The sequence below is a fragment of the Notolepis coatsorum genome (genome assembly GCF_963971535.1).
Source record: "Notolepis coatsorum genome assembly, chromosome: 7".
Classification (NCBI taxonomy): domain Eukaryota; kingdom Metazoa; phylum Chordata; class Actinopteri; order Aulopiformes; family Paralepididae; genus Notolepis; species Notolepis coatsorum.
The window spans coordinates 105,051,127-105,077,937 of record NC_140171.1 but is presented as its reverse complement, the minus strand read 5'-3'; the positions used below and the strand labels follow the sequence as shown (position 1 = coordinate 105,077,937).

The following is a 26,811-nucleotide window of genomic DNA, read 5'->3' as shown; positions in this document are numbered from 1 at the left end:
TTGCTGTGCAGGCGCCCCGACCGAACTGTAGGAGTCGCTGTTTACAACGACCAGGACCCACCCTCGCCGGGTTTCCCACCCGCTAACACTGCCAATTGTGTCAGTATGGACAGCCGACCAAGCCGGAGGTACCGCAGCTGGATTCGATCCCACTGTCTCTGCGGTGGTAGACAGACGCTTAGTCCGCTGCGCTACCCGGCCGCCCTAGATTTATGATTTGATTTGGCTCCTAGTGGTCAACAGTGTCGGACTGAGAGAACCTACCCTGGGTAAATAAAGGTTATAAAGAACCCTGCTGGGTAAATAAAGGTTATAAAGAACCCTGCTGGGTAAATAAAGGTTATAAAGAAGAGAACCTTGCTGGGTAAATAAAGGTTATAAAGAACCTACCCTGGGTAAATAAAGGTTATAAAGAACCTTGCTGGGTAAATAAAGGTTATAAAGAACCTACCCTGGATAAATAAAGGTTATAAAGAACCTTGCTGGGTAAATAAAGGTTATAAAGAACCTTGCTGGGTAAATAAAGGTTATAAAGAACCTACCCTGGATAAATAAAGGTTATAAAGAACATTGCTGGGTAAATAAAGGTTATAAAGAACCTTGCTGGGTAAATAAAGGTTATAAAGAGCCTACCCTGGGTAAATAAAGGTTATAAAGAGCCTTCCCTCTGTAAATAAAGGTTATAAAGAACCTACCCTGGATAAATAAAGGTTATAAAGAGCCTTCCCTCTGTAAATAAAGGTTATAAAGAGCCTACCCTGGGTAAATAAAGGTTATAAAGAACCTTGCTGGGTAAATAAAGGTTATAAAGAGCCTTGCTGGGTAAATAAAGGTTATAAAGAGCCTACCCTGGGTAAATAAAGGTTATAAAGAACCTTGCTGGGTAAATAAAGGTTATAAAGAACCTTGCTGGGTATATAAAGGTTATAAAGAGCCTACCCTGGGTAAATAAAGGTTATAAAGAACCTTGCTGGGTAAATAAAGGTTATAAAGAGCCTACCCTGGATAAATAAAGGTTATAAAGAGCCTACCCTGGATAAATAAAGGTTATAAAGAACCTTGCTGGATAAATAAAGGTTATAAAGAACCTACCCTGGATAAATAAAGATTATAAAGAGCCTACCCTGGGTAAATAAAGGTTATAAAGAACCTACCCTGGGTAAATAAAGGTTAAAGAAAGGATGCCCGTGCCCTGTGCCTCCCGCTCACCTGGGTCTGAGTCGGAGCGGTCGGAGCAGAGGGTGGAGCCCACGCTGTCCATGCGTGTCCTCTCCCCCTCCGCCGGGCCGCTCAGGGCCCCGGGGCCGCCCTTCAGCAGGTCAAGCTGGCGCTGGAGGTGGCGCTGCTCGCGCTCCAAGGACTCCAGCTGGTACTGACTCTTCCTGTCCGCATCTTCAAGTTTCTGGCCAGGAGGCGAGAGAGAGAGAGGGAACGGGTTAGACCGGGATCGAGGACCGAGGTGTGAGGAAAAACATCAAACCACCAAAACCTGCACGGACTACAGCGTATGGCGTATATCATACCAGGTAGGGTACCCGTGTATACTGCACCTTGTGTATACGGCTTACTTTTATTCTTACTCATAGTAAATATTCAGATTCTAATTATTTTTCAATTGTAACGTATAATATAACAGGACATACAGACCCTCATCTTCACCTTTGTTTACACTTTTTTCTCATTTTTATATTCAGAATTAATTATATTGTTTACACGGTTTATTTTTTCTCATTTTTATATTTAGATCTAATTGTATTGCCTAAATGTATGTCTTTCTACTATTACCCTGCCCATACCTGTATCCCCCCTCCCCCATGCCGCTATGACGCCCGTTTTTCCCCCAAGGGGATCAATAAAGGAATATCTTATCTTATACATATGCTAATTACGTCAGGACGGCTGTTTCAATTGCAAATCACTAGTGGCACCATTCAACAGATGAGCCAGAAACGACTGTATATACAGAGACTATAAAGAGAGAGAGAGAGAGACTACTGTATATACAGAGACTATAAAGAGAGAGAGAGAGACTAGACTACTGTATATACAGAGACTATAAAGAGAGAGAGAGACTACTGTATATACAGAGACTATAAAGAGAGAGAGACTAGAAGTGTATATACAGAGACTATAAAGAGAGAGAGACTAGAAGTGTATATACAGAGACTATAAAGAGAGAGAGAGACTAGACTACTGTATATACAGAGACTATAAAGAGAGAGAGAGACTAGACTACTGTATATACAGAGACTATAGAGAGAGAGAGAGAGAGACTACTGTATATACAGACTATAAAGAGAGAGAGAGACTAGACTACTGTATATACAGACACTATAAAGAGAGAGAGAGACTAGACTACTGTATATACAGAGACTATAAAGAGAGAGAGAGACTAGACTACTGTATATACAGAGACTATAAAGAGAGAGAGAGAGAGACTACTGTATATACAGAGACTATAAAGAGAGAGAGAGACTAGACTACTGTATATACAGAGACTATAAAGAATCTATAAAGTGGCGAGAGAGAGTGAGAACCCGCCAGGGATGCAGAGAAAAGGCCCACATGGATTCAACTCAAACTACCTTGTTTATAGACCTGTTCGCTGTATATGTCAGACTCGGTGTGTGCGCGCATCAAGGGGGCAAAAGGAACGTAATCCTCATCAGAACAATGGGGCAGACTACACTATATTTGCATTTGTTAGCCGTGCTAGCGATCTAAACAATCAATCCATGCCAAAGCTAGAAATGTAAAAAGTGAAAAACTCACACTCACAGCCATGCTGATTTGGCTAAATGACATACAGCCGTTTTTGTTTTGAAAACAACTTTTTTAGTCAGGGGAGTGTCATGGTTTCTCCATAGAGCCCCATCGTATTCTTTTAGCGCAGCAGCTTGCACAGGTAGGGGGCAACTTAGTCACGTGACTCAGTTGGTATTGCTGATTGGCTGGAACACGGTATGTTTGTAAACAGGTCTATACCTCGCTGGTGACTTCGCCAGACCCTTTGTTTACTACTACCAGTGCCATTTACACAGCGAGCGGGGCCACGTCGATGACCGGAGAACCGGGCCTAACCTCACCATCGCCCCGTGCCACGCGGCATGCCCCCTGGGGACAACCGGAATGACGGGCCGTCAATAAGCGATGGAGAGACTCCAGTTGACAGCAGCGGTGTGGAGAGGGGGGGGGGAGACACGCAACAGCAATGCTAGCTCTACGCCTCTCCTCTCCTGTCATGTGGATGCGTGCCAACAGTGCCTCTCTTTCCACACGCAGGCCACTCTCTCTCTCTCTCTCTCAAGCCACGTGCCTGTTTTCCGTTTTTAAACGGATCTGGAAGCGGTGTATTATGTCACGAGTTATGTGAAGCTAATTTAACAGACTCAATAACTACGATCGAACAGGAGTTGATACCTTCCTGTTCTATGCAAATAAAGGACTGAAACTGCTTGTTTATTTTATTTGTTATTTTATTTGTTTGTTTGAAAGCATGCAGGCATTACCTGCCACCACTTTGCTGCGACATTTACAGAGGAGGTCGAAGGATTTCAAAAGCGAAAGAGTTCATTAGCTAGTTCAACTGACACACGTGTGTGCAAAAAATAAAACCCAGGTACACTTTTCTTTGACCTTCAACAGGCTAACGTAACGGTAAGCTTACCTCCTTATACTACATCATTATTGGAATGGAATTTTGGAACCTATGGAACCTGTTCTAGTGTCTGGTTCATCCAATGAACTCCAACAGTCCTTAAAGCTTGAGATTCTCCCCTCTGTTGCATAGTTGAAAACCTTGATCTCCAACCTTTGTCAATCAAGTTGTATGTGTTTTAATTGATTTTGTTATCTTTGCCTCGTCTTGTTGTCTTATTGTTATGGTTTTACATGCTGTGTGATTTTATATGTTTACATTTTTTGCTCATTTCTGTATGTACACTCGACGTGACTGTAAATAAGGGAAACCTCTGCAATTAAAGGCTTGAAACATGGGTGTCTGCTCCTTACCTTTATGTGTGATTTGGCTTTGTTGAGCAGGCCCAGCGTGGTGTGGCGGTTACACTCTGGTCCCAGAGGTATGAGGGACTTCAACCTCTCCAAACACAGCCGCAGGTGAGCTCGTCTGTACAACAAGGGGCGAGAGAAACAAGAGGATGAGATAAAACCATCGTATGTTGTAGGCGTGTTGGTTCTTCTCCACCTTTCAATGTATTCTGGATGTCTTCTCTCATCCCAGGACCAGAGCTCATCACAACACATTAAATGGTTCACTCACACACCGACGGCAGAGGCGACCATGCAAGGTGCCGACCTGCTCATCGGGAGTGGTTAATTAAGTGTCTTGCTCAAGGACACTTCGACACACTGCCTGGGGAGGAGCGGGAATCGAACTGGGATCCTCCGGATTACCAGACGACTGCTCTACCTCCCGAGCCCCCCCCCCCCCCCCCCCCGTACTCAAAAAGGCTATTGGCCCATTTAGGTCCTGGATCTACAGTTTAAGAGCCCGGGCTGTAGTGGCGAGACGTATTCACCACAAAAGCAACAACAGTTGAATGTACTAGTGTTTCTTCGTGTACCCTGTCCCTCTGGCTCCTCTGCTTCATTTATACTCCGACATCAAGGTGCTGTGGTTTGCGAAAGTTGCGACGAGTCTGCCGAGCTCTGGCTGAGCCTGCTGGTGACGCCTGCATGCAGCTGACCACTGCCCACAGGTCGGTTACAAATATGGACTGAATCGAAGCAAGACTGGCCAGAGGAAGTTCGAAAATATAGCCATTTGTAGAACACGACGCAGCACCGCCACCTAGTGGTTCGGCTGCATACTGCAACCCAAGTATGTCGGTCTAGCATCCCCCGTAGCGACGTTGAAGCTTATCTCGGCCTTTAGCCTACATCGCAAACTAACAGTAATCAGCTAAATCAGGATGGAGGGAGGTGTAATGGCATTTCCTGTAACCTCCATCATTCTGACAGTCCACGACTGAAGACGGAGGCCGGAGTGCCATCTATCCCGCTAATGGCAGAGTTGAGAGGTAAAGACAGATAATCGAGGCCATAACACAATCAGAGCTCCATTAGCAGGCGCTGCTCTTTCAGATAGCCTGGGGGGGGGGCCTTCAGACAGACAGTAGGAGCGGGCAGTCCAGCGACCCGGGCCCAGAGGGCTACCCCCAAACGACAGCCCCTCAGACGAGACCTGGATATAGGCTGCTCTGCTCTGCTCTGCTGCTCTGGAGGTGGTGGAGCCATGCTTGTGAATGCAGGCTGGAGTGTGTGTGTGGCTGAGAGGGTTCAGCTATGCCTGGATGGCCCTGATAAGAATATGAAAGGCATCTTTTGTGTGTGTGTGTGTGTGTGTGTGTGTGTGTGTGTGTGTGTGTGTGTGTGTATGTATGTGTATGTGTATGTGTATGTGTATGTGTGTGTGTGTGTGTGTGTGTGTGTAAACTACTTGTAAAAAGAACAAGAGTCCTGCATCTCTGTCATAGGTTAGTGTAAGACGTCTGGAGGCACTGTTTGTATTACTAAAAGGTAATGACAGGACAGGACATAGGATATGCGCTCACACACACACACACACTAGTCTCTTTGGGGGAGGAGGGTGTGTGTGTGTGTGTGTGTGTGTGTGTGCGTGGGGCGGGGGTGATAACTATCAGTCTGGCTGTGTAATCAGGTCTATTCACGAGGCAGAGTGGAGCGGAGCCCACATTCACTCTTTATCAGTGAGCAGTCTATCTATCTGTGTCTGTGTCTGCCCTGCCCCGACGCTGCCACCGCCTTCACCCTGTGGGTCTACACACAGACACACAGAGAGAGGGAGAGGGAGGTTAGAGAGAGAGGGAGAGAGAGAGAGAGATCTTGGGCTGTGATTAATCACATTCTCCTCTCTCACACAGAGCCGATACAAGCAGGCTGAACCGGGACTAGGACAAGTCATAGGAAAGGAGCCGGTTGAAGAATGTCTAGGTCTACGAAGGGGACATACTGTACTGTACTGTAAATGCGCTTTAAAACAAGCTCACACACAGGGCGTGCACGTGGGACACCTTTCTCTCTTAAAGGTGCTGTAAGTGGTTTCTTCTATGTTAAAATAAGTGGTCTACATGTTAAAATAAGTGGTCTACATGTTAGAATAATCACTCTACATTCCGACAGCCATCACTGATATAGCTTGTTTGGTCAGTAACATGGGTCTCCCAGTCCCTCAGCTCTGCAGTAAACTATAATAAACCTTATCCCATTCCCACTTCATCCAATCAGGACAGGAGAGAGAAAACTAGTTTTAAGCAAATAATATATGTAAGCTAATTTGTCTTGGCAAGATTTCTTTGCCAAGCAAAAAATAAGTAAAGAAAAACTGGGAGGCCCATGTTACTGACCAAACACTCTATATCAGTGATGGCTGTCGGAATGTAGAGCTATTTAACACTTATTTTAACAAAGAAAATACCACTTACAGCACCTTTAAGCACAAGCTGACGCAGCACAGGTTCTTTCTAACTCACACACACACACGCACACATGCACGTGCACGCTCCTCCGCGGTGGACTTCGACTGAGCTGCCAACCAGCTGGGAGAGCAGGGCAGGACGCGACAGGGGAACATGTCTGGACCCGTCTGTCGGCTGCTCGTTGGGGGCAACAAGCCCCAGATACGGAACAGACAGTCGTCCTCCTCCTCCGTCCTCCTCCCATAGATAAAAATAAACTTCAGATAACCTCCACTTACCCACGGCCACGGCTCAGAGGAGGAGGAGGAGGAGAGAGACAATAAGGAGGGAGAGTGAAGCGCTGTTAACTCATTCAGCGCCAGCGATTACCCTCATCCCTGTAGTCAATGGGCCACACTAAAAGATAGGCATTTTCACTGTGCGTCATGATGTTTGCAGAGCTATATCTATATTCTATATTATAGCTATGTAGATAATACTATGGCTCATTTGACAGTCACTATCTCTCGTCCAACATGTAAAAAAGAGTAAATTCTTTCATGTATACGTTTGCGTGTTATCCCGTGGTGAATATTGTATAGTTTCAGAGTGATCCGGGCTAATTCCTGGAAGCTGAGTTATGGAGCGCTATGTGCATTTTGCAAAAGTCGTTCCCGTTGCTCGCCTGGACACGATATTATTTCCAAATCAAAGGTATATAATAGGTATTGTGTTTCATCATGAAGGCATCAAGGGGGGGGGGGGGGGGGGGGGGTTGTGATGCTCTGATCGTCAGCAACGGCATATGTTTTGAATACTACATACGTTGATCGTTGCGATCGATGTGAAATCATTGTTGGATCAAAGTAGGATTGATGTCATATAGTCCTTACCTTTGCTAGGAGTTATTCCAAAATGAATATTCCAATTGTCTGATCGCGATTTCCAGTATTGATGTCCATCAGGTCCCTGACATGGAATGGCACAAAATATGCAAGTGTGCTGGACGCATTCCAAGTTGCTCGGATGAAGCATTTCACTTGCCGGAGCCGTATAAAATGTAACACACAGTGTGAAATAAGGTTTCAAAGGGTAGGCGATACTGCCACCTAGCAGGATTCGGCCGGCATTGCACCCTCAAGGTCTCAGAATGAGTTCCAATGATAACACAGAGGTCCGTGAGAGTGTATAGAATATTAAAAAAAAAATATTAAAAAAAACGATGAAAACCCGCTCAACCGCTGGCGAAATAACCGGATAAATGTCGGGTATGGCGCAGAAAGTGTTAAGGACTCCCGCCATGTTGTAAAACATCTCTAGGAGATTAGACCGAGACAAGTTTCTTAACACTTTCTGTGCCAACAACGAGTTTACTTGTTATTGGCCGCCAGCGGTTGAGCGCCAAAACAACGAGTAAACTCGTTATTTGGTCCGTTACATTTTTTTCCGATTTTAACTCATTGACCGCCACGCTTAAGTGCACCAGAGGGCGCTAGAGCGCCACCTCTTTAATCAATGGGAGGAGTGGGAGATTTGCGAGTGCTTAAAATATATCTTAAATTATGGCTATGGGTCTAATACACTCGTCGATTATCAGTGAGTTGCTTGCAGTCAACATGTACAAAACGGATTGTTTTTTCATCTGTACATTTCCGTTTTATACTGTTTTGAATATGAGTATAGTTTTGGTGATTTCTAGTAATTCCAGAAAAAGACACGATAATAGCCCTTTAGTGGAATACACAAAACACGTAATTTTTTCGGCTGATTATCGAATCTTCCTGAAATCAACGCTAGATCATAATTATTATCCTTCCTCGTGCACGCATGCAAAATGTTATTTAGACCGGCGCGCCGCTCCCCCACCCTCCTCCCACCCAACGGAAAACAGCCACACATACAGCGTCGATCGGGTAGAAATACATATCAGATCAACGATCAAATTTATATATAATGTTCTTACCTTGTATCTGATGTAATGCAAAAGAAATAATCCAATTATCTGATCGCCATTTGAAGTACTGCCACGTTCAACAGCATTGCATATGAGGGGGGGGGGGGGGCAGCGTCGCAGATTTATCGTTGAAATCAGGTTACCTCGCCTGATTATTTAAACCATGCGCGCACAGCTTGGATCGTCCCAGAAAAAAAACGATAACATTCCCAGTGGAGTGCAATACCAGCCGGAAGGCGTAGGGGGCGGTATTTGCCCTTTTGCGAGCTCAGACCCATTCCCAACGATAACATCAGGCTGGATGGATGAAAATTAATGGATATCGCTAATAAAAGAAATAACGATTAAAACCCGACTATACTCGTGATTGCCGCTGAACGGTCGGCGAGTTAACCCGACTATCATCTGGGTTTGGTGTCCAATGAGTTAATATTCTATTCAATGTCACGGACCTGTATGTTGCCGTTAAAAGGCATACTGGGACCCCGAGGGTGCAGTAACGGCCAGATCCGGCTAGGTGGCAGTATCGAGAGTGCAGTAAATCATGTTACGTTTAAATCCCTCCGGGCGCTAAATTTAGACGGAGCCGAGTAAATAGCTTCATCCGACCATATCGAAACGCATCTGGCACACTCTATCCATAAGTTGTGCCAAATTATGTCTGGGACCAGATGGACACCAATATTGGAAATCACGATCAGACAATTGGAATATTCTTTTTGGAATACCGCCGACCAAATGTAAGGACTATCTGACATCAATTTCAGCTTGATCCAACAATGTTTTCATATCCATCCAGCTGATCAGCGTCTGTAGTGTTCAACATGAATGCCGTTACTGGCCATCAAAGCATAAAAAAACGACCCCCCCCCTCTAGGGCTGGGCGATATGGCCAAAAACGTTATTGCGATAAAATTATAAAATTATTTTCATATAACTCGATATCGATAATTATCGTCGATATAATTTCTGTCAAGTTTAATTAACTTCTTATGCCCGGCGCCGATGGACGGGCTATTAATAGACTTGTTTTGCTGCTGTGAATGTCTCGAGTTGATGTCGTCATCAGTCCACGCACGTTAGCAGTTAGCCAGAGCAAGCGGTGTATCCCATGACAATGTACTAATTATCACCCTAAAATACTCCGTTCAGCCCCAATACATTGCAACGACGTCCACCGCATACCCCACACTACTCTAACCGTGGCCTCAGAATTCACGCCACATACCCACTCGGCACGTAAACTATAAAATAGCGGCGTGCAAGCTAATTATCCTAGCCAGCCTTGTTTCCAATGTACTAAATATCACCCTAAAATACTCCGTTCAGCCCCAATACATTGCAACGACGTCCACCGCATACCCCACACTACTCTAACCGTGGCCTCAGAATTCACACCACACACCCACTCGGCATGTAAACTATAAAATAGCGGCGTGCAAGCTAATTATCCTAGCCAGCCTTGTTTCCAATGTACTAAATATCACCCTAAAATACTCTGTTCCGCCCCAATACATTGCAACGACGTCCACCGCATACCCCACACTACTCTAACCGTGGCCTCAGAATTCACGCCACACACCCACTCGGCACGTAAACTATAAAATAGCGGCGTGCAAGCTAATTATCCTAGCCAGCCTTGTTTACTACTGGAGTCCTACCTCTCTACCCAGAGGTGCAGCGCGGGTCTCCTTCGCTGTCGGCCATCTCCTTCACTGATTGGTTGTTAGTGCGTGTGCTCATATCCAAGCTTGGAAAATCGATATATCGAAACTTTGCGACCACGTTTCATGTTTATTTTGAGGAAATAATTTATCGCGATAGTTATTGTTATCGTTTTATCGCCCAGCCCTACCCCCCTCCATGCATTCATGATGAAGCATAATACCTATTATATACATTTGATTTGGAAATAGTAGCGTGTCCAGGCAAGAAACACCAGCGCTTATAGTAGAATACACGTAGCGCCATATAACTCAGCGTTTCATGAATTATCCCGGATCACTCCTAAACTATACTTATATTCACCACGGGATAACCAAATGCGAACGTATGCATGAAAAAATTATCTTTTTCTTGCATGTTCGTCGGAAGAAAGTCACTGTCAAATGACTATAGTATTGTCTCCATAGCTATAATATAGAATATAGTGCTACAAACAAGGTGACGCACTCCTATCTCGTGGCATAGCTAGAACGGGATCAGGCTAATCCCTGGCACTGAATGAGTTAAGACTTAACGCAATTCTACCAAAAAAAAAAAAAAAAAGGTACATGGTGTTTCGGTCATGGGGCGGAATCACAGAATCGCCTTTCTTTAAGTCGAGTCGACATGGGGGAAAAAGCCACGGACACCCTCCACACCCAGATGTCGCCGCCGCTGGACGCTCTGGTTCCTCTGCCTTGAAAACAAGGTCTGTCTGTCTCCTCGACGTGTTGTGCTGCGCGCCGCGCTCCCGTAGTCACGCACAGCCTAACATGTAGCCTTCAAACTCACACACGGTGGGTCTATCAGACAGGTGTGTGTGTGTCTGTGTGTGGGTGTGTGTTCTAATATCTTGTCTTCATTATGTGCTCTTCCGCAGAACAGGCTGATATGTACAGTACATACAGCCAGAGGCCTCGAAGGCCACAGGAGGGAGGGAGGGAAGAGAAGAGAGGAAGAGACAGACAGTCTGTCCACGGTAGTGCATGCACACACACCACTTAGCTACAGTCTATAAAAGGTCTCACTACTAAAGGGTTAAAGGTCATAAGCTCTTGGCTATACAGTGTTATTCACTGGATAGGTCAAAGGTCCTAATCTCTGAACATGCTTGTTGATCATTTGGGCCAGGGGCCAAAGACCTTAAGCCCTTTACGGCTTACTATACGACTAGCTCGTGAGCTTAAATACCTGCATTCTGGAGCCAGAAACTCCTCTGAGGCCGTATCTCACGAGGCTGTGTCTTAGCAGAGAGCGATGGAGCCTATTGCCCGAGTTCTTGTAAACGACTGTGGCGAGTTGCATAAACAGCAGTGGATTTACAGTGTGGGGGATCATTGCAACTCCACGGCGATTAAGTTAAGGATAGGTGTAAGGTAGGTTTAGGTCAGGGGTTGGCAACCCGTGGCTCTTTAGCCACTCTGCTGTGGCTCCCTGTTGCTGAGGGGGAAAGAAATTTCGAGATCGAGGTGATACTGTGACACTGAAACAAAACAAAAAATGCATCAACTAAAATATCCGTCACACCCCGCGCCTCTCCCTGCCATCTGCAGGTGGCTAATCTTGAGTTTCCGACCCCGCAGTAAGCTAACCATGGATACAAAAAAAAAGGAAAGTCTCAGAGGAAAATAGAGGGTTTAATTCAGCGTGGACAGATTAATTTGCTTACAACTACTGATGCAGGCTTACCTATATGCCTGATAGGTGGTGAGAAATTTGAAATGTTTCCTCTTCTGTGTTTTATTTCAAAGTAGGTCTACAGATGCCAGTCTTATTTCTCCTCTTCATAAGAGTTTGAGGTTTGAGGTTTTAGTGATAGCCTGTTAACGAGCCTCGCTCCCTGTCCATGAATAGAAACGTGTGTTAAGTAACGTTAGCCTTTGATTAATGCCGAGCTGTGTGCTCTCTTTAATTCACGTACCTATCGCAGATGAATAGACGTTAGTTTTCGCGCAAATGGAGCCTCTTCATTTGTGGCAGATGATGCAACGAGTGGGCCAGTAGCTACCTGAAAAACCTGTGTTCAGATTGGAAAGCTGAACATCAAATCCCTCACCGATAGTAAGACAACAAAAGACCCGGGTCCGATTTTGTCTGCTTTTAAAATCACACACCTGCCAGGAACCTGTGTAGTGTAACTTAATTACAGCGTCACCAGTGTTGCCATTTATCTTTACTTGCCCACGATCATCACCTATTCACTGTGCTGATTACATGTTGTTGTCTGCCAGTGACTTGTCTCTTTACAGCCTGCCGTGTGCTTCTCCCACACAAGCATTTGCACGGTGCGATTCCTTTATTCAGGGACATCTGTACTCCTCCCAAATCCGCATCATGAGACTCTACAGACATGCTGTAGCCAAGCTTCCCTTTCCTCCAAAGACAATGGGGTGCTTCCACTCTCCACTGTGTGAGTGTCCCCGTGGACCGGTGTTCCTGACGGAGGCCCAGATGGGTGCATACTAGGCAGACACAGCGCTGCTTTTTGGCTCCCAAGCACGCATCCTTGGGTCAATGCACCGAACCTTTCCCTCCTCCTCATCCACCCCCACCCTCTCCTCCTCTCTCCCGGTCTTTCCCAACGACACACTCTTCTTCTTTTTCTGTTCTACGTTTTAGCTGTTCCACAACGCGTCATAACAGACTCGTATGTTCAACTGAAGCTCTTATAAAAGCGCACTTTAGACCTGCTTTTGTATAGCAGGACTGCCCTGGTACACATCTTGCCCACGCACTCCTCCATTCAGACCAGAGTGGGTTCTGCTCTCCCCTCCCTCCCTCTCGCTTTCTTTCATCTGCCTTGTATAGTTTGGAGAGAGCGAGAGAGAGAGAGAGAGAGAGAGAGAGAGAGAGAGAGAGAGAGAGAGAGAGAGAGAGAGAGGGAGAGAGAAATGCCTGACTAGTGCCCACGTTTTTAAATACTTTCATTAGAATCCTCAGATCAAATCACAGGCACGTAGGATTCAAATGTTGCAAAGGTTCCATGTGTTTTTAGAACATGTGTGGATCCACAAAATACACTGTGTGTTTAGGTCCCAGTGGAGTGACTTGTGTCTTATCTGTCTTTTATATGACGGCCTTCAGCCGCCTTGCAGTTCTTGTTGTTGGGAGGAGGAGGCAGAACACCTTGTGATTGTACTACTGTTTTGTGAATACGGAGTGAATCTTATGACTCAAGTCTTGTGACTCAGGCCTAGTCGACAAGTACACGGGTATTTTTTTTTTAAACTGTGGCTTTTCCCCCCCCCTACGGGGTTTGGTCTTTCATCCACGTTCAAACTGCGATTTAGGTCACTGAAACGTCTCCTGCCGGGGTGTAGATTTTCGGAAAGTCTATTCGTGTGGACGGGTGAAAACGATGACTATCATGACTAACGGCTGTGTAGTGTTTTCTCTGCAATCAGGACCACGGAGAGCTCCGCGGGCAGCCTCCCATCCAGAGGTTTAGGTCATGCCATCAGGTCATTTCGTGTGAGGGTTTTTGCATTGTTGACGAGAAACTTACAAAAACACTGGTTTCAAAATAACCCATGTACTGGACGAGGCCTCAAACAGAATAGTATTTAGATTAGAATGTATTGTCATTATGCAGCACAAGTACAGTACAACGAAAGGTTAGGCATCCAACCGGAGTCCAAATGTAAAGTGCAACAGTAAGAGAGCAGTGTAACTAGTAAGAGTAGGTAAGGGATATGTACAGATATAGATATACAGTAGTATCTACAGATATGTAAAAAGGATTATATGCAGGGGTGTATATATATATATATTAGGGATGTCCGATATTATCGGCCTACCGATATTATCGGCCGATATCGGCATTAAAATGTGATATCGGAAAATATCGGTATCGGTTTTCAAAAAAAAATAAAAATTACATTTCTATAGAAATGATGTCCGATATCATCGGCCTGCCGATATCGGCATTAAAATGTGATATCGGTTGATATCGGTATCGGAAAGTAAGAGTTGGACAATATCGGTATATCGGTATCGGTAAAAAAGCCAATATCGAGCATCCATAATATATATATATACATATACATACATACATACTGTACATACACCTAAGGAAACTCTTTTTTGTTGGCTGAAGAAAATAAAAGACCTCTGGTTCACCGCTCGTTTCACTAGTTATCAGCTGGAAGCACTGATGAAACCTCTGGTTCACTGCTTGTTTTACTAGTGATCAGCTGTAAGCACTGATGAAACCTCTGGTTCACTGCTTTTTTCACTAGTGATCAGCCGGGAGATGAAACCTCTGGTTCACCGCTCGTTTCTCATTCATATTCCTCTGGAACCAACACCATTAGTGGGAGCGAGAGCAGCGTAGAAAATATGGCTGCCCTAGATTCCAAACTTGTGAATAAGTAAATAATGAATGACTTCACAGGCCATCTAAGATGTCTTGACATAATTACTTGATGTGCTCTTAGAAAAGAGGAGGGGGTCAGATTCCTAGCCCAGATATGAGTGAATAATACTGGTCAGTCAGTGGTCAGACCCAATGCTTTTAACTAGGGATGTTCGATATTGGCTTTTTTACCGATACCGATATACCGATATTGTCCAACTCTTAATTTCCGATATCAACCGATACCGATATATGCACGGTTTCCCCCCCCAAAAAACGGAATCATTTCAGGTAATTAACATTACATATCTCTTGTCGTGGAATTAACACAACATTATGCATACTTTTGACAATAAATAAAATCTGAATTTGTTCTTACTTGCTTGCCTGGGTAAATAAAGGTTAAATATATATATATATATCATCATATCATTTCCGATATCACATTTTAATGCCAATATCGGCCAATAATATCGGACATCCCTACTTTTAACCCTTACAGATGCCATAGACCTATTTTTGTCTTTTTCCTTTGGGGGGGATCTTTAGGGGGAGATAGCAGGTCTACAGTACAGTATATATGGGGGGGATCTTTAGGGGGAGATAGCAGGTCTACAGTATAGTATATATGGGGGGGATCTTTAGGGGGAGATAGCAGGTCTACAGTATATGGGGGGGATCTTTAGGGGGAGATAGCAGGTCTACAGTATAGTATATATGGGGGGGATCTTTAGGGGGAGATAGCAGGTCTACAGTACAGTATATATGGAGGGGATCTTTAGGGGGAGATAGCAGGTCTACAGTACAGTATATATGGAGGGGATCTTTAGGGGGAGATAGCAGGTCTACAGTATATGGGGGGGATCTTTAGGGGGAGATAGCAGGTCTACAGTATATGGGGGGGGGATCTTTAGGGGGAGATAGCAGGTCTACAGTATATGGGGGGGGATCTTTAGGGGGAGATAGCAGGTCTACAGTATATACAGTATATGCCACGTAGAAGCTGGGAACATGAACATTACTTTGAGATGCAGCTCAGCACTGCGTGTCAAGTTTGTCTAATCATAGATCTGTAATAAACATTGTGTCTTGGTTAGGCGCCTATTCAGTTTTTATGTTTAGAGGTGTATAAGGGCTTAGAACATTATGCTGGAAGTAGAGCTGCCGCGATAACCGCATTACCGCGGTATCGCTGTTGCATCACGCTCACCGCAGAGTTAGGCTGAATACCGCGTCACCGCTGTTTTTTATCATAATAATAAAGTTGGCTTGCGGCTTGCGGCTCTGCAGATATACCCTACTCGGTTCCAAGCGACCCTATTGGGTAGAAGTGGTACCAGAAAAGTCATGTGAAACATTGCAGACCACTGACTGGTCAGAAGAGAGACGCGTCACACTTTGTAGCCTCTGAACAAAAACAGAACGCCGCCATCTTTACTGCCTCGCTAAGGATGCATTTCATTCAGGATTTGTTTGCGACAGAACCAAGTGCAATAAACAAAAAAGAATGGATTCACTGTGTATTCTGCCTTATTTATTGATGAAACAAAACCGACATCAACCCAATTTACCGAGCGGAGAGTTTAGTGTCACAACAAGATCGCTGATGTGTTAAGTTTGTTGTTGTTATTAGCCTAATACTACCGTCAGCCGATATACACGAGAGGTAACGTTAAACCCGGGTTTGCTTGGTAGAATACACAATGAGAGGTAACGTTAGCTTTGGCAGAATAGACGCAACGAGAGTCTGGTTAATGTTGTTATTGATTGATTGATTGATTGATTGATTGAAACTGTGTTAAACTCTGGCTTGCTGCAAGCCCTCGGACATGACTATGCCCACGGAGCTTTCAGTGTACACAAGCGAGCGGCCCCGCCTGCATCCCCACACGGAGACAAACGGAGTAGTACCTGGCTGCAGTGGAAAAGGAACGAAGTACCAGGTGCCTAAAGCGGGTCGAGTCGAGTAGGTACTATGCAGTGGAAAAGCGCCATTAGACTAGAGGCAGGCTATAAGAGTAGACTACTAAAAAAAAAAAATGCATTCAAATTTTTTTTTTTTTGCGCACTGTGCGGTAATAACCGCGGCGGTAGGAAATATTTCGCAAATTTGTGCGGTAAGGAAAATATCAATACCGCGGCAGCTCTAGCTGGAAGTCTATGACGGCCATTCCCAAGCTCAGTTATGTCTCGTAAGATGTTGCAGCAATTGTTGGGTTGATACTAGGCTATTTGTTACACAGATTTGGTGAAACATTAAAAAGATTTCGACCACTCCAGAATTGATAAACATGGTCAGAAATGCATGCTTCATCAGAAACCTTTGACATTTGGAAAGATCTGTAAGAATTGCATTTTTCTGCGATTGGATGGTGAGCATTTATGTTCTGGAAATTGCTCAGAACGCGCCTCCCCATATTCTCAATAATACCTAGGAAGTAGGAAGGCCACATGTCCTCTGAATGCCCCAGGTCTCTTGTTTGTGGCTGTAAAGTTTCACGAAGCTGTGATTATCCTAGAGAAAAATAAATAAATAAAATAAAAATGGTCTCATGAAATGTCTACTATGGGGACTAACATCATCACACATGAACACAGTTGGGCTCCTCGGGTCCTCAAGAGTCTCCGATTTCCAGTCATCCCCAATTTATGCAATTTCAAAACCGTTTAAACCCCCAAAACCGCAGTACACCAAGATATCCAAATACCCGAAACAACACATTTATACCGCATGCAAAAAAAACAGCATGGTCTTTGTCTAAACCCGCATGGGGATTAGCATAAAGTGGGGATGTAAGTAACGGGGAGGCGTGTGGCTACCCACATAACCCGTTTTTGAGGTGAAAGGTCAAGGGGAACCCCTTTGGAAATGGCCATGCCAGTTCTTCCCCCTCACCAGATTTCCGGCTCATCTTAGAGCATTATTTAGCCGCCTTTGCTGACCAGCTAGCACAACATGGTGGGTGCCAATGCATTCCCAAGGTTGTCTAGTTTCACCTGATACCAGGACCCTCACCCAAGCTTTAAAACTGTAATGTGGGCCCAGGGGGCACGGGCACCCCCGCGGGTCTCCCGAGAGTTAACAGAAACGCACACTCAGCTGCCTGCACCCCCACCATTTGACCTAGTTATAATCCACACACACACGGAGAGAGGTAGGTAATTTGACCCTTCACCCAGTTATTACACTAATTACATATCACCATGACAGTCTCACTGGTAAATCTCCTAAAGTGACATGTGGGAGAAAATTAAGACACCATTATTATTACACTGGCCCTCTTGGCAATTCACTGACCACAGATCAGACTTAGGAAGACTTTCCTCTTTTTCCCCCCCTCTCTCTCTCTTTCCCTGCTCCCTGCTTTTCAACGTCAAGCCTCATTTGAGGCAGCCACAAATCATAACTCCCATCACCGTCAAAGATTATTTGAGTTAATTACAGTACTTTCTAATGGCTAACCTCGCCCGGAGTAGACCGAGCCCCCGCCCGCAAAAGAAAAAACAGCATTAAATCAACGTCAAATTATCTTTCCGCATAGGCTGGAAGACAGCGATGCGATTTACGGGCAAATGGAAAAGATAGTATAGCAAGATGATGTTTTACTCTGGTGATTCGCGTGTAGTTAGTATTTGCCTTTCAGAAATAGGCCAAAGAGGCCATAATTTGCGTGCTAAAAAAGCAACGCTGGGCGTTTATGTGGGGAAAAAAACATATGACCCCCCCCCCCACACACACACAGCACAGATCATATAGAATGAAAGAGCGAACATGTGGCACAATGATCTATACTCTGCAGATGGTTCCATACAATATACATAGCAAGAGCAAGGCTCCGCTCGCTGGTGGCCTATAGGCCTATTAATACACTCATCTTGTGTGTAGTCTTGCTGCGTAGCCACGGGCACAAAACACTCTCGCCTTGAATGCGTGCACACATGGGTACACTGCAGCCTATATGTGTGTGTGTTTACAGTGTTACACACACACAAACAAACAACAAGAGTTCTCTGTGTTTGCTCACTACCTTTGTTTACGGGCAGGCCATGCTAGCACAATGGAGAGGGTTGTTTTTTCTGGTAAGGATGCCTCTTCTATGATTCTCTCTCTCTCTTCTATGATATTCTCTCCCTCTCTCTCTCTTCTATGATATTCTCTCTCTCTCTTCTATGATATTTTCTCCCTCTCTCTCTCCTCTTCTATGATTCTCTCTCTCTCCCCCTCTCTTCTATGATTATCTCTCCCCCCCCTCTCTCTCTAAGTTCTATGACAATTTCTCTCTCCCCCGTCTATGATTCTCTCTCCCCCCTCTCTATCTGTCTCTCTTTCTCTCCCTCTCCCCCCGTCTCTTTGTCTCCCCCCCTCTCCCTCTCCCCCTCCCTCTATCTGTCCCCCCCTCTCTCTGTCTCTCTTTCTCTCCCTCTCCCCCCCTCTCCCTCTCCCCCTCTCTCTATCTGTCCCCCCCTCTCTCTGTCTCTCTCTCTCCCCCTCTCCCTCTCACGAGGGGCCCCTGCTGGTTCCATCTCTCACATGACCCACCGTGGAGTTGTAGCCTCGGTCACATGTTGACTCACACAGACAGTGGCACCTGACTGAATAGGGTTTTATAAGGGTAAACTGGCCAGGTTGCATACTGGAAAAGTCATCAAACTGCTAAATAATAGCCTGGCTGCAAATCGGGCTTTATGGGCGCCATATGTGCTTATGATCTTGACTATAAATAGGGCAGAGTGTGCAGGAAATTACCACAGATTTGGAGCGTGTCCGTATCTGGCTGTGAGACGTGTCTAGGGGTTGGTAAGCAAAAATAAAAAAGGGGAAATAGGTTGTAACTGGTTTCCAAAAGGCTGCAATAGTCATTGGAATCCCCCACTGTGCATTGTGACTCGAGATACAACCCATTAGGCCACAGCTAGTAGCGTCATGATGACCAACCGCACACACAATGTTCATACCCCATCATGTCATGCATGGCATTGACCACCTGAGATGGGAACAGGGCGGAATGAAATCCCTGAAAACCCTTGAGCGGCGTCCCCATCAGTGGGGCAAAGGTAAACAAACACACCGGGGTCTGTATACGTCAGAGCTGTAGTGAAAGTGAAGCCCTGCTGGTGACTCGCCGGCTAATCCGTCACGTTTCTGGGCTCACAAAGACACACACTCCCAGATTAGATTAGGCCCTGCGGCCGCGTGTAGACTTCCTTCAGCGGACAGACTGGCGGTTTATTCTCCTTTATGAAACACAGACAGAGATGGGAGGGGATGGAGAGAGAGAGAGAGAGAGGTCTTCTCTCCGTGTGTAATCTGCCCAGAGACCATCCTGGTGGAGTCCTCACAGAGCCCAGCTATAGGTCATGCTATAGGCTACCCGATGGCAAATAGTGGGAGAACTATTTGGCTCTTTTATTAGTACCGTTTCAAATTGCAGAGCGACACACAACGTCTTTCAGAGGAAACAGTCCTGGTGTTTGTCAGCAGGACGGACCAGCGGCCGCGGGTCAGGCTGCGTCAGGCTGCTTCAACCCGTCTAACGCGGTCGAGATCCTGATGACCTCCGGCTCCCTCTAGTTCGTCCTGCACGATAGCTAATAGGACACACTCACAAAATGTAACGACGACTATTTGAATATTTGAAAATCAATGCCCATCCCTACACACCTTCTGTGTGTGTGTGTGTGGGGGGGGGGGGGGGGGGCATAGCCTGTAGTGTATGTCGTCCATTGAGTAGGCCATTTACTATGTGCTGCCATATGACACGCAATTGTTATATTTGACAAACAGGACTGAGGAATGAGAGAAATGCCAGCTCTCGTCTCTAAGGCCGCCCCCTCGCTTGAGAGAAACGTCACACTCATTAGCAAGTCATGGTATCCCTCGGATCGACGGCGAGTTGATGATGGTGATGATGACCCATATATTAGAGGGAGAAGAGGGAGCGTAGGGTTGGGGTACCTCACCGCTGTGCCTGGGTGGTGGCTGCAGTGCAATGGTTTTCAAAGCTTGCTTTTCTTTTTCTTTTACTCCAGCAGTTGTGACCCATCCCCCCCCCCCCCCCCCCCCACAAAGAGATGCATCAGCCTGGAAGACAGCGTGTCCTGTGTGTGAGTGTGCGGACAGAACGCCCCGGTGGGATGTTTAGTCTAGAATCACAGTGGAACTCGCTGTGAAAACACACACAGGGATGCGGGTTTGAAACCGCGCGGAAACCCGAGAGCATAACAGGCCGATAGGAGTCGAGAAGGTTGCGCGGAACACACCGGAGACGGGAAACCCTCCCTCTCCGACCAGACTAGGCAGACCCCGGCGCCGTCGGCACGCCAACTTGGTTGGAGGCACGTGCGGAGCTATGGAGCGGGTATCTATCTGCAGCGATGCACAGTGATGGCGGGGGGGGGGGGGGGGGGGGGGGGGGGGGCCAAGAGGGAAGGAGGGATGATACTAAATGCAACGGAAAACCGACTGCCAAAGTGGAATGAGAGAGCGCTTGTAGCTATACAGGAGGGATCACGAGCGAGAGAACGAGTGGGAACGAGTGATGGATAGGTTGAGAGAGGAGAGGAAACAGAGGAGAGAAAACAGAAGTATGTTGGAGGGGGGGGGGGGGGGGGGTCTGCCAGCTGTGCAGTATATATACAGAGGAGCGGAGACAAGTGGGACTAGGATGAAGCCACATCACTAACACATGGATTAGTTCACACGTGCACCCTGCCTGTTAATCTGCCCCACTGACAGAGGCTCTAGGAGGGGGAGAGAGAGAGAGGAGAGGGAGAGAGAGAGAGAGAGACAGAGAGAAGAAAGAGAGAGGGTGAGGGAGAGAGAAAGAGAGAAAGAGAAAGAGACAGAGAGGAAGAGAGAGAGAGAGAGAGAGAGAGACAGAGACAGAGAGAGAGAGAGAGAGAGAGAGAGAGAAGAGAGAGAGATAGAGAGAAAAAGAGAAGAAAGAGAGAGGGTGAGGGAGAGAGAAAGAGAGAGTGAATGGGGGGACAACAACACATGCCTTTAGCTGGGCCAAAGACACTCTCTCTCCTTCTATGATTCTCTCTCTCTCTCTTCTATGATTCTCTCTCTCTCTCTCACTTCTACGATATTCTCTCTCTCCCCCCACTCTCTCTCTTCTATGACATTCTCTCTCTCTTCTATATGCTCTCTCTCTCTTCTATGATATTCTCTCTCTTGTCTATGATTATCTCTCTCTCCCCCCTCTCTCTCTTCTATGATATTCACTCTCTCTCTCTTTCTATGATATTCTCTCTCTCTCCCCTCCACCCCCCCCTCTCTCTATCCCCCCTCTCTCTCTTCTATGATATTCTCTCTCTTCTATGATATTCTCTCTCTTCTAGAGCTGCGCGATTACCGCATTACCGCGGTATCGCTGTTACATCACGGCCACCGCAGAGTAGGCTGAATACCGCGTCACCGCTGTTTTTTATAATAATAATAATAAATTATCCTCCTCTCGTTGGGCTTGCGGCTCTGCAGATATACCCTACTCCTCTCTCGAGGTTCCAAGCGACCCTATTGGGTACCAGAAAAGTCACGTGAAACATTGCAGACCACTGATTGGTCAGAAGAGAGTCGCGTCACACGTTGTAGCGTCATGCAGTGTGTTACCACCAATCGGCAAGCGAGTATTAGGTTTTTACTTCCTGAATGTCAGATCATCACAACACGGCTAATAACGTTAGCTTTAACTCTCCGCCGGAGTGGACTACGATCGCTCCTAAGGAGTACTAAACGAGACATAATGATTTTACTGTCTGCAACGAATGTTATAATAAAAGCCTTCGTTCTATACACTTGTCTGATGAAAACTTTATTAACAGACCGCAGAATGGGACAACTCGGCACGCTCTGAGCAAAGAAAGGAACTGAGATATGAATAGAGTATTGCTTGCCTTGCTATTGTCCGGTAAATACGCTGATGTTATTGAACGTATAACTATATAATGTTAATGCCACAAAACGAATGCCTTTATTATAAAGTAGTAACTTTATAGTAATAATAATAAGAAAGGGTCGGGGGGGTTAGGGGTAACCACCCTGCCCGCGACACCGAGTGAACGGCGCAACGACCAGAGGGTAAACTTCGAATCCGTGTTTCACTTTCAATAACTAATGCGTGCTTGCCGAATCCCAAACAATATTCAGCTGCAAAGTCATCCTCTAAAAATAGACATTTAGACTAGAGGCAGGCTATATGCTATAAAGAGTAGACTACTACTAAAAAAAAAAATGCATTCAAACTTTTTTTTAAATTTTTTGTGTGCATGCGGTAATAACCGCGGCGGTAGAAATATTTTGCAAATTTGTGCGGTAAGGAAATAATCAATACCGCGGCAGCTCTACTCTCTTCTATGATATTCTCTCTCTTCTATGATTCTCTCTCTCTCCACCCTATATCCCCCCTCTCTCCCTCTCTCTCTTCTATGATATTCTCTCTCTCACCCCCCTCTCTCTCTCTCTTCTATGATATTCTCTCTCTCCCTCTCCCTCTTCTATGATTCTCTCTCTCTCTTCACCCTCTATCCCCCTCGCTCCTGTGATATTCTCTCTCTCTCTTCTATGATTATCTCTCGCTCTCTTCTATGATTATCTCTCTCGCCCCTCTACCCCCCCTCTCTCTACCCCCCTCTCTTCTATGATATTCTATCTCTCCCCCCCCCCCCACACCCCCCCCCCCCTCTCTCAATTTTCAATTCAAAGGGGCTTTATTGACATGGGAAACATACGTCTCTCTCTCGATCATACATCTCTCTTCTATGATTCTCTCTCTCCCCCCCTCTATCCCCCCTTCTCTCTCCCCCCTCTCTCTCTCTCTTCTATGATATTTTCTCTCTCTCCCCCCCCCTCTCTATGATATTCTCTCTCTCACACACAGAGGGCCATGGGATTTTGATTTCCCTCTCTCTACGTACAAGTAAGTGTATCAACCTTCTCCATCAATTCATCCATCCTGTTTCCACATCCCCTCGGCCCAGAGTGACCTGGGGAGTGGGGGTTGGGGGGGCAGGGACACCTCTGACCATATCCTCTCCAGAGCAGTAGATCAGAGCTGCTCTCGTGGAGATTATAACCCAAATATGGCTTACAACAACAATACATACACACATACACACATGACAAACATCCACACACGCATACACGCACACAATAATGTACATGTCACTCAACCTCAGTTGGTATAACATTCTACGTGATCCCATGAACTAGTCCTCGTCGCCCGTCCGGAAACAGGAAATAATAATGAGATTCAGTCCGCCCACGCGTTCGAGGCAGGGAAAGAACGTGAGGTAGCGAGAAGAGCGCGCGCTCTCATTGGCTCGCGCACGCTAACCTCCAGGCGCGCCACGATTGGTCCAAAAGCGAGCAGTGTTTTCCCCTTTTCCCCAGTTGTGAAGCTATAAATAGCCGCAGACAGATTTAGCCCCAATTGAGTCGTTCTTGTTTCAACAAGCGTCTTCTCTCTTTCTTTTTTTTCCCTTTTCTTCACTCTCTTGTTTTTGAAAGTATGGATCTGGTTGGCTGACGTGCGACTGTAGCAGGGAGGAAGGAGGAGGGTACGGGAGGCATTCCAGCCTGGAACACGGTGTAACAGCAGTCATCTGCTCGCTCTGTGTGGGCTTGTCAACAGGCACCGCCACCGTGAACAGCACGGGTGAAAACACTGCGTAGGAAGAGGAGCTGAAACGCTGTGCTGTGGGGAATAGATTGACGGTTCATTTGAACTAATAAAAAAATAAAAACATGTTCTAAAAAATAAAAACATGTTCTTCTTCACTAAAAAGGAACATTACAGTCACTAAAGCCTGTATCCCGCGTACACAAGTCGTTTGGTTACGGGCCGCTTTAAGAGGATGTCATTGTGCCGTATGAGGGCACAACAGAGGGGCTGCCGAGATAACCCGGGTCAAAGGGTCAAATGGCAGAGGGAACAGGACCTGCTGAACATGGGCCTGATCCCTGGGTGGGGCCTTGGCTACAGTGGTCTGCTGCACGTACACAAGCCAATGTAGGACACTCCGTGAGGCTTAGCCAGCCTCGTTTTCCCAATGTCATCTGTCCTGAATGAAGCCTGGTGGGTAGGGGCGGTAGGACAGCCCCCTCCTACCCCACTAACTTTATTTATTTTATTTGTTATTATTTATTTAAATTTAGTTTTTGATAAAAATCCGATGACTTAGTCGGCCGAGAATGTCGTCGATCAAGGACGGCGCTAAATGTGTGTGCAGGTCTGTGTGGAAATAGGTATATTACACATAGAGTAGTTATCGGTCATACTCTGCATTAAAAGGTCCTGTAAGTGTTGTTTTTTTTGTTCAAAGAAAGTGTTCTACATGTTAAAATAATAGGGACTGGGAGACCCATGATATTGACCAAACACTCTAAATCAGTGATGGCTGTTGGAATGTAGAGCTATTTAAAACTTATTTTTGACAAAAAAAAACACTTACAGCACCTTTAATTACATATGAGAATGCTCCGTGTAAACAGACACACTGTGAGCCCAGTGCATACCGGGGTTTTCCTGCCGTCTTTCCTGAGACAGCTGTATTTGACCTCTTCCTCTCTCATCCCATCAGCCTGTCAATTACGTCCTTCTTCTCCAACACTATTGTCAGTTAAGCTGAAGCTAGGCTAGTCTTAGGCTAGGCGAGGCAAGCCCCCCAGCCTGGCTCCTACCAGGGGAGGGGAGGGGGCAGCGCCGGACCTTGCAGTGGGTGGGAAATGTGCCCTGGCAGCAGCACATGTGCGTGCTCTGCTGCGCTCTATCTGGGCTCTATCCGGCCTCACCAGACCAAAGATCAGGTCCCTAAGCTGCTTTTCCTCAGCCAAGAAAGGCTTACACGTCGTCACGTTGGAGAGAACAAATGGTCCTGGTTTGAGGCCCGCAGCAAGGCAAGGCCTCGGAAACAGGCTACACTCGACACACAGCTGTCCTCCGAGGGCCATCGGCACATCCAGAAAGATATAACCACGGCTTCTTCACGAGGGGACTCCTTGCTCACCACCCCCACGAGGCGAGAGTGGAAGTCTTGGGTGCATTGTCCGTCCTACTCTTACTAGTTACACCGCTGGCCTCTGTGACTACCGTAGTGTCTTTATACCTGTATCACTGTACATATTAATACTACAACTCTGCTATACATGCGATTAGCACTATTACTCAGTAGTACTAATTTATATATTTTATACACAGTTTAATCTCCTGTACATTGTATATTACTACAGCACTTTACTGTTACATTTACAGTCTGGTTGGATGCCAAACTTATTTTCGTTGTACTGTACTTTGTACTGTATAATGACAGTAAATTTGAATCTAATCCAATCTAATCTAATCTAATCTAACCTAATATAGACATAGTTAAACGCTCATCTGCAGTTAGTCCAGATCAGCCACATAGTGTTTACGGTAGGGTTGCCGTGGTGGGTGGTGGTGTTTGGGCATACACAGAATACATTATTTGGCCACCACGCCCACCATTGTTTTGCTCTCAAACACAGCTGGCTCTCCCATCCTCAGTACACACTCTGTAGCTAGCTTTGTTGTTAGCAACATGCTAACGGCTACTACAACTCATCGTCGTTTGGAGAAGACTTGGGAGTCTGCCGTTTAACTCAACATTACATGGCAAGAATCGGCAGAGGGACACCGTCGTCTGTAGATTGAGCAGAGAGCGGGTATCGGGTCCACCACGACGATCCACGTTCAAACTAGCGTTAGCTAACTAGTGCGGCCTGCCCGGCTGTAACATAGAACGTTAACGAATTGGGATAACCTGCTGCTGAAGAGCCACGCTCCGAAGGAAACCATCTCAAGTTTCTTTGCGGATACGTCTGCACTGTGAGTTTGTTGAAATTACTCTGTTTACTGTTACTGTTTGCTGATGCTTCCCCATTTAGCCCAATGTCAAATGTGTTACTACGGTCAATGGTTCTTACTGCAAACAATGCAAACAACAACTAAGCCAGGCATCTACCCGCCCCCCATTTAACCACTTAATCTGTTTTGTTTTTGGCTAAAACGTCAATGAAATCAAACACAAATCCCTTGTCAAATGTCTGTCGTAACCGGTACCACCCATTTAATGACGACCAAAGCGCTCGCCGTCGGACAGGTACGTGTCTCAGTTTTACAAAAGACGATAACAGCGGCCTGCGCCATTCCGACGTCGCTCGCAAATGAGCTGCGACTATCTTCCATCTAACACGACCCGCCGAGCCAAACAAATACCAAGGGCTTGACTGGACTCATATGGTGGTAGGTGGTCCTCGCGTGCCCACCCAAGGGGCGGTGGAATCATGATGGGGGGGGGGCGTTGTTAATATCCCACAGACTGAAAAGTGTCTAGGGCTG

The 26,811-nt window shown here is 46.1% G+C and overlaps 1 protein-coding gene across 2 annotated transcripts in view; it reads right to left on the bottom strand.

Moving 5' to 3' along the window:
- Positions 1-26,811, bottom strand: part of mxi1 (max interactor 1, dimerization protein) — a 45,060-nt gene that overhangs the window by 4,987 nt on the left and 13,262 nt on the right. For both annotated transcript variants that reach the window (XM_084319253.1, XM_084319254.1), the window contains exons 4-5: positions 4,012-4,126; positions 1,210-1,402 (exon numbers count right to left, since the gene is read on the bottom strand). In XM_084319253.1, coding sequence (XP_084175379.1) covers positions 1,210-1,402; positions 4,012-4,126 — 308 coding nt within the window. The remainder of the gene's footprint in view (positions 1-1,209; positions 1,403-4,011; positions 4,127-26,811) is intronic.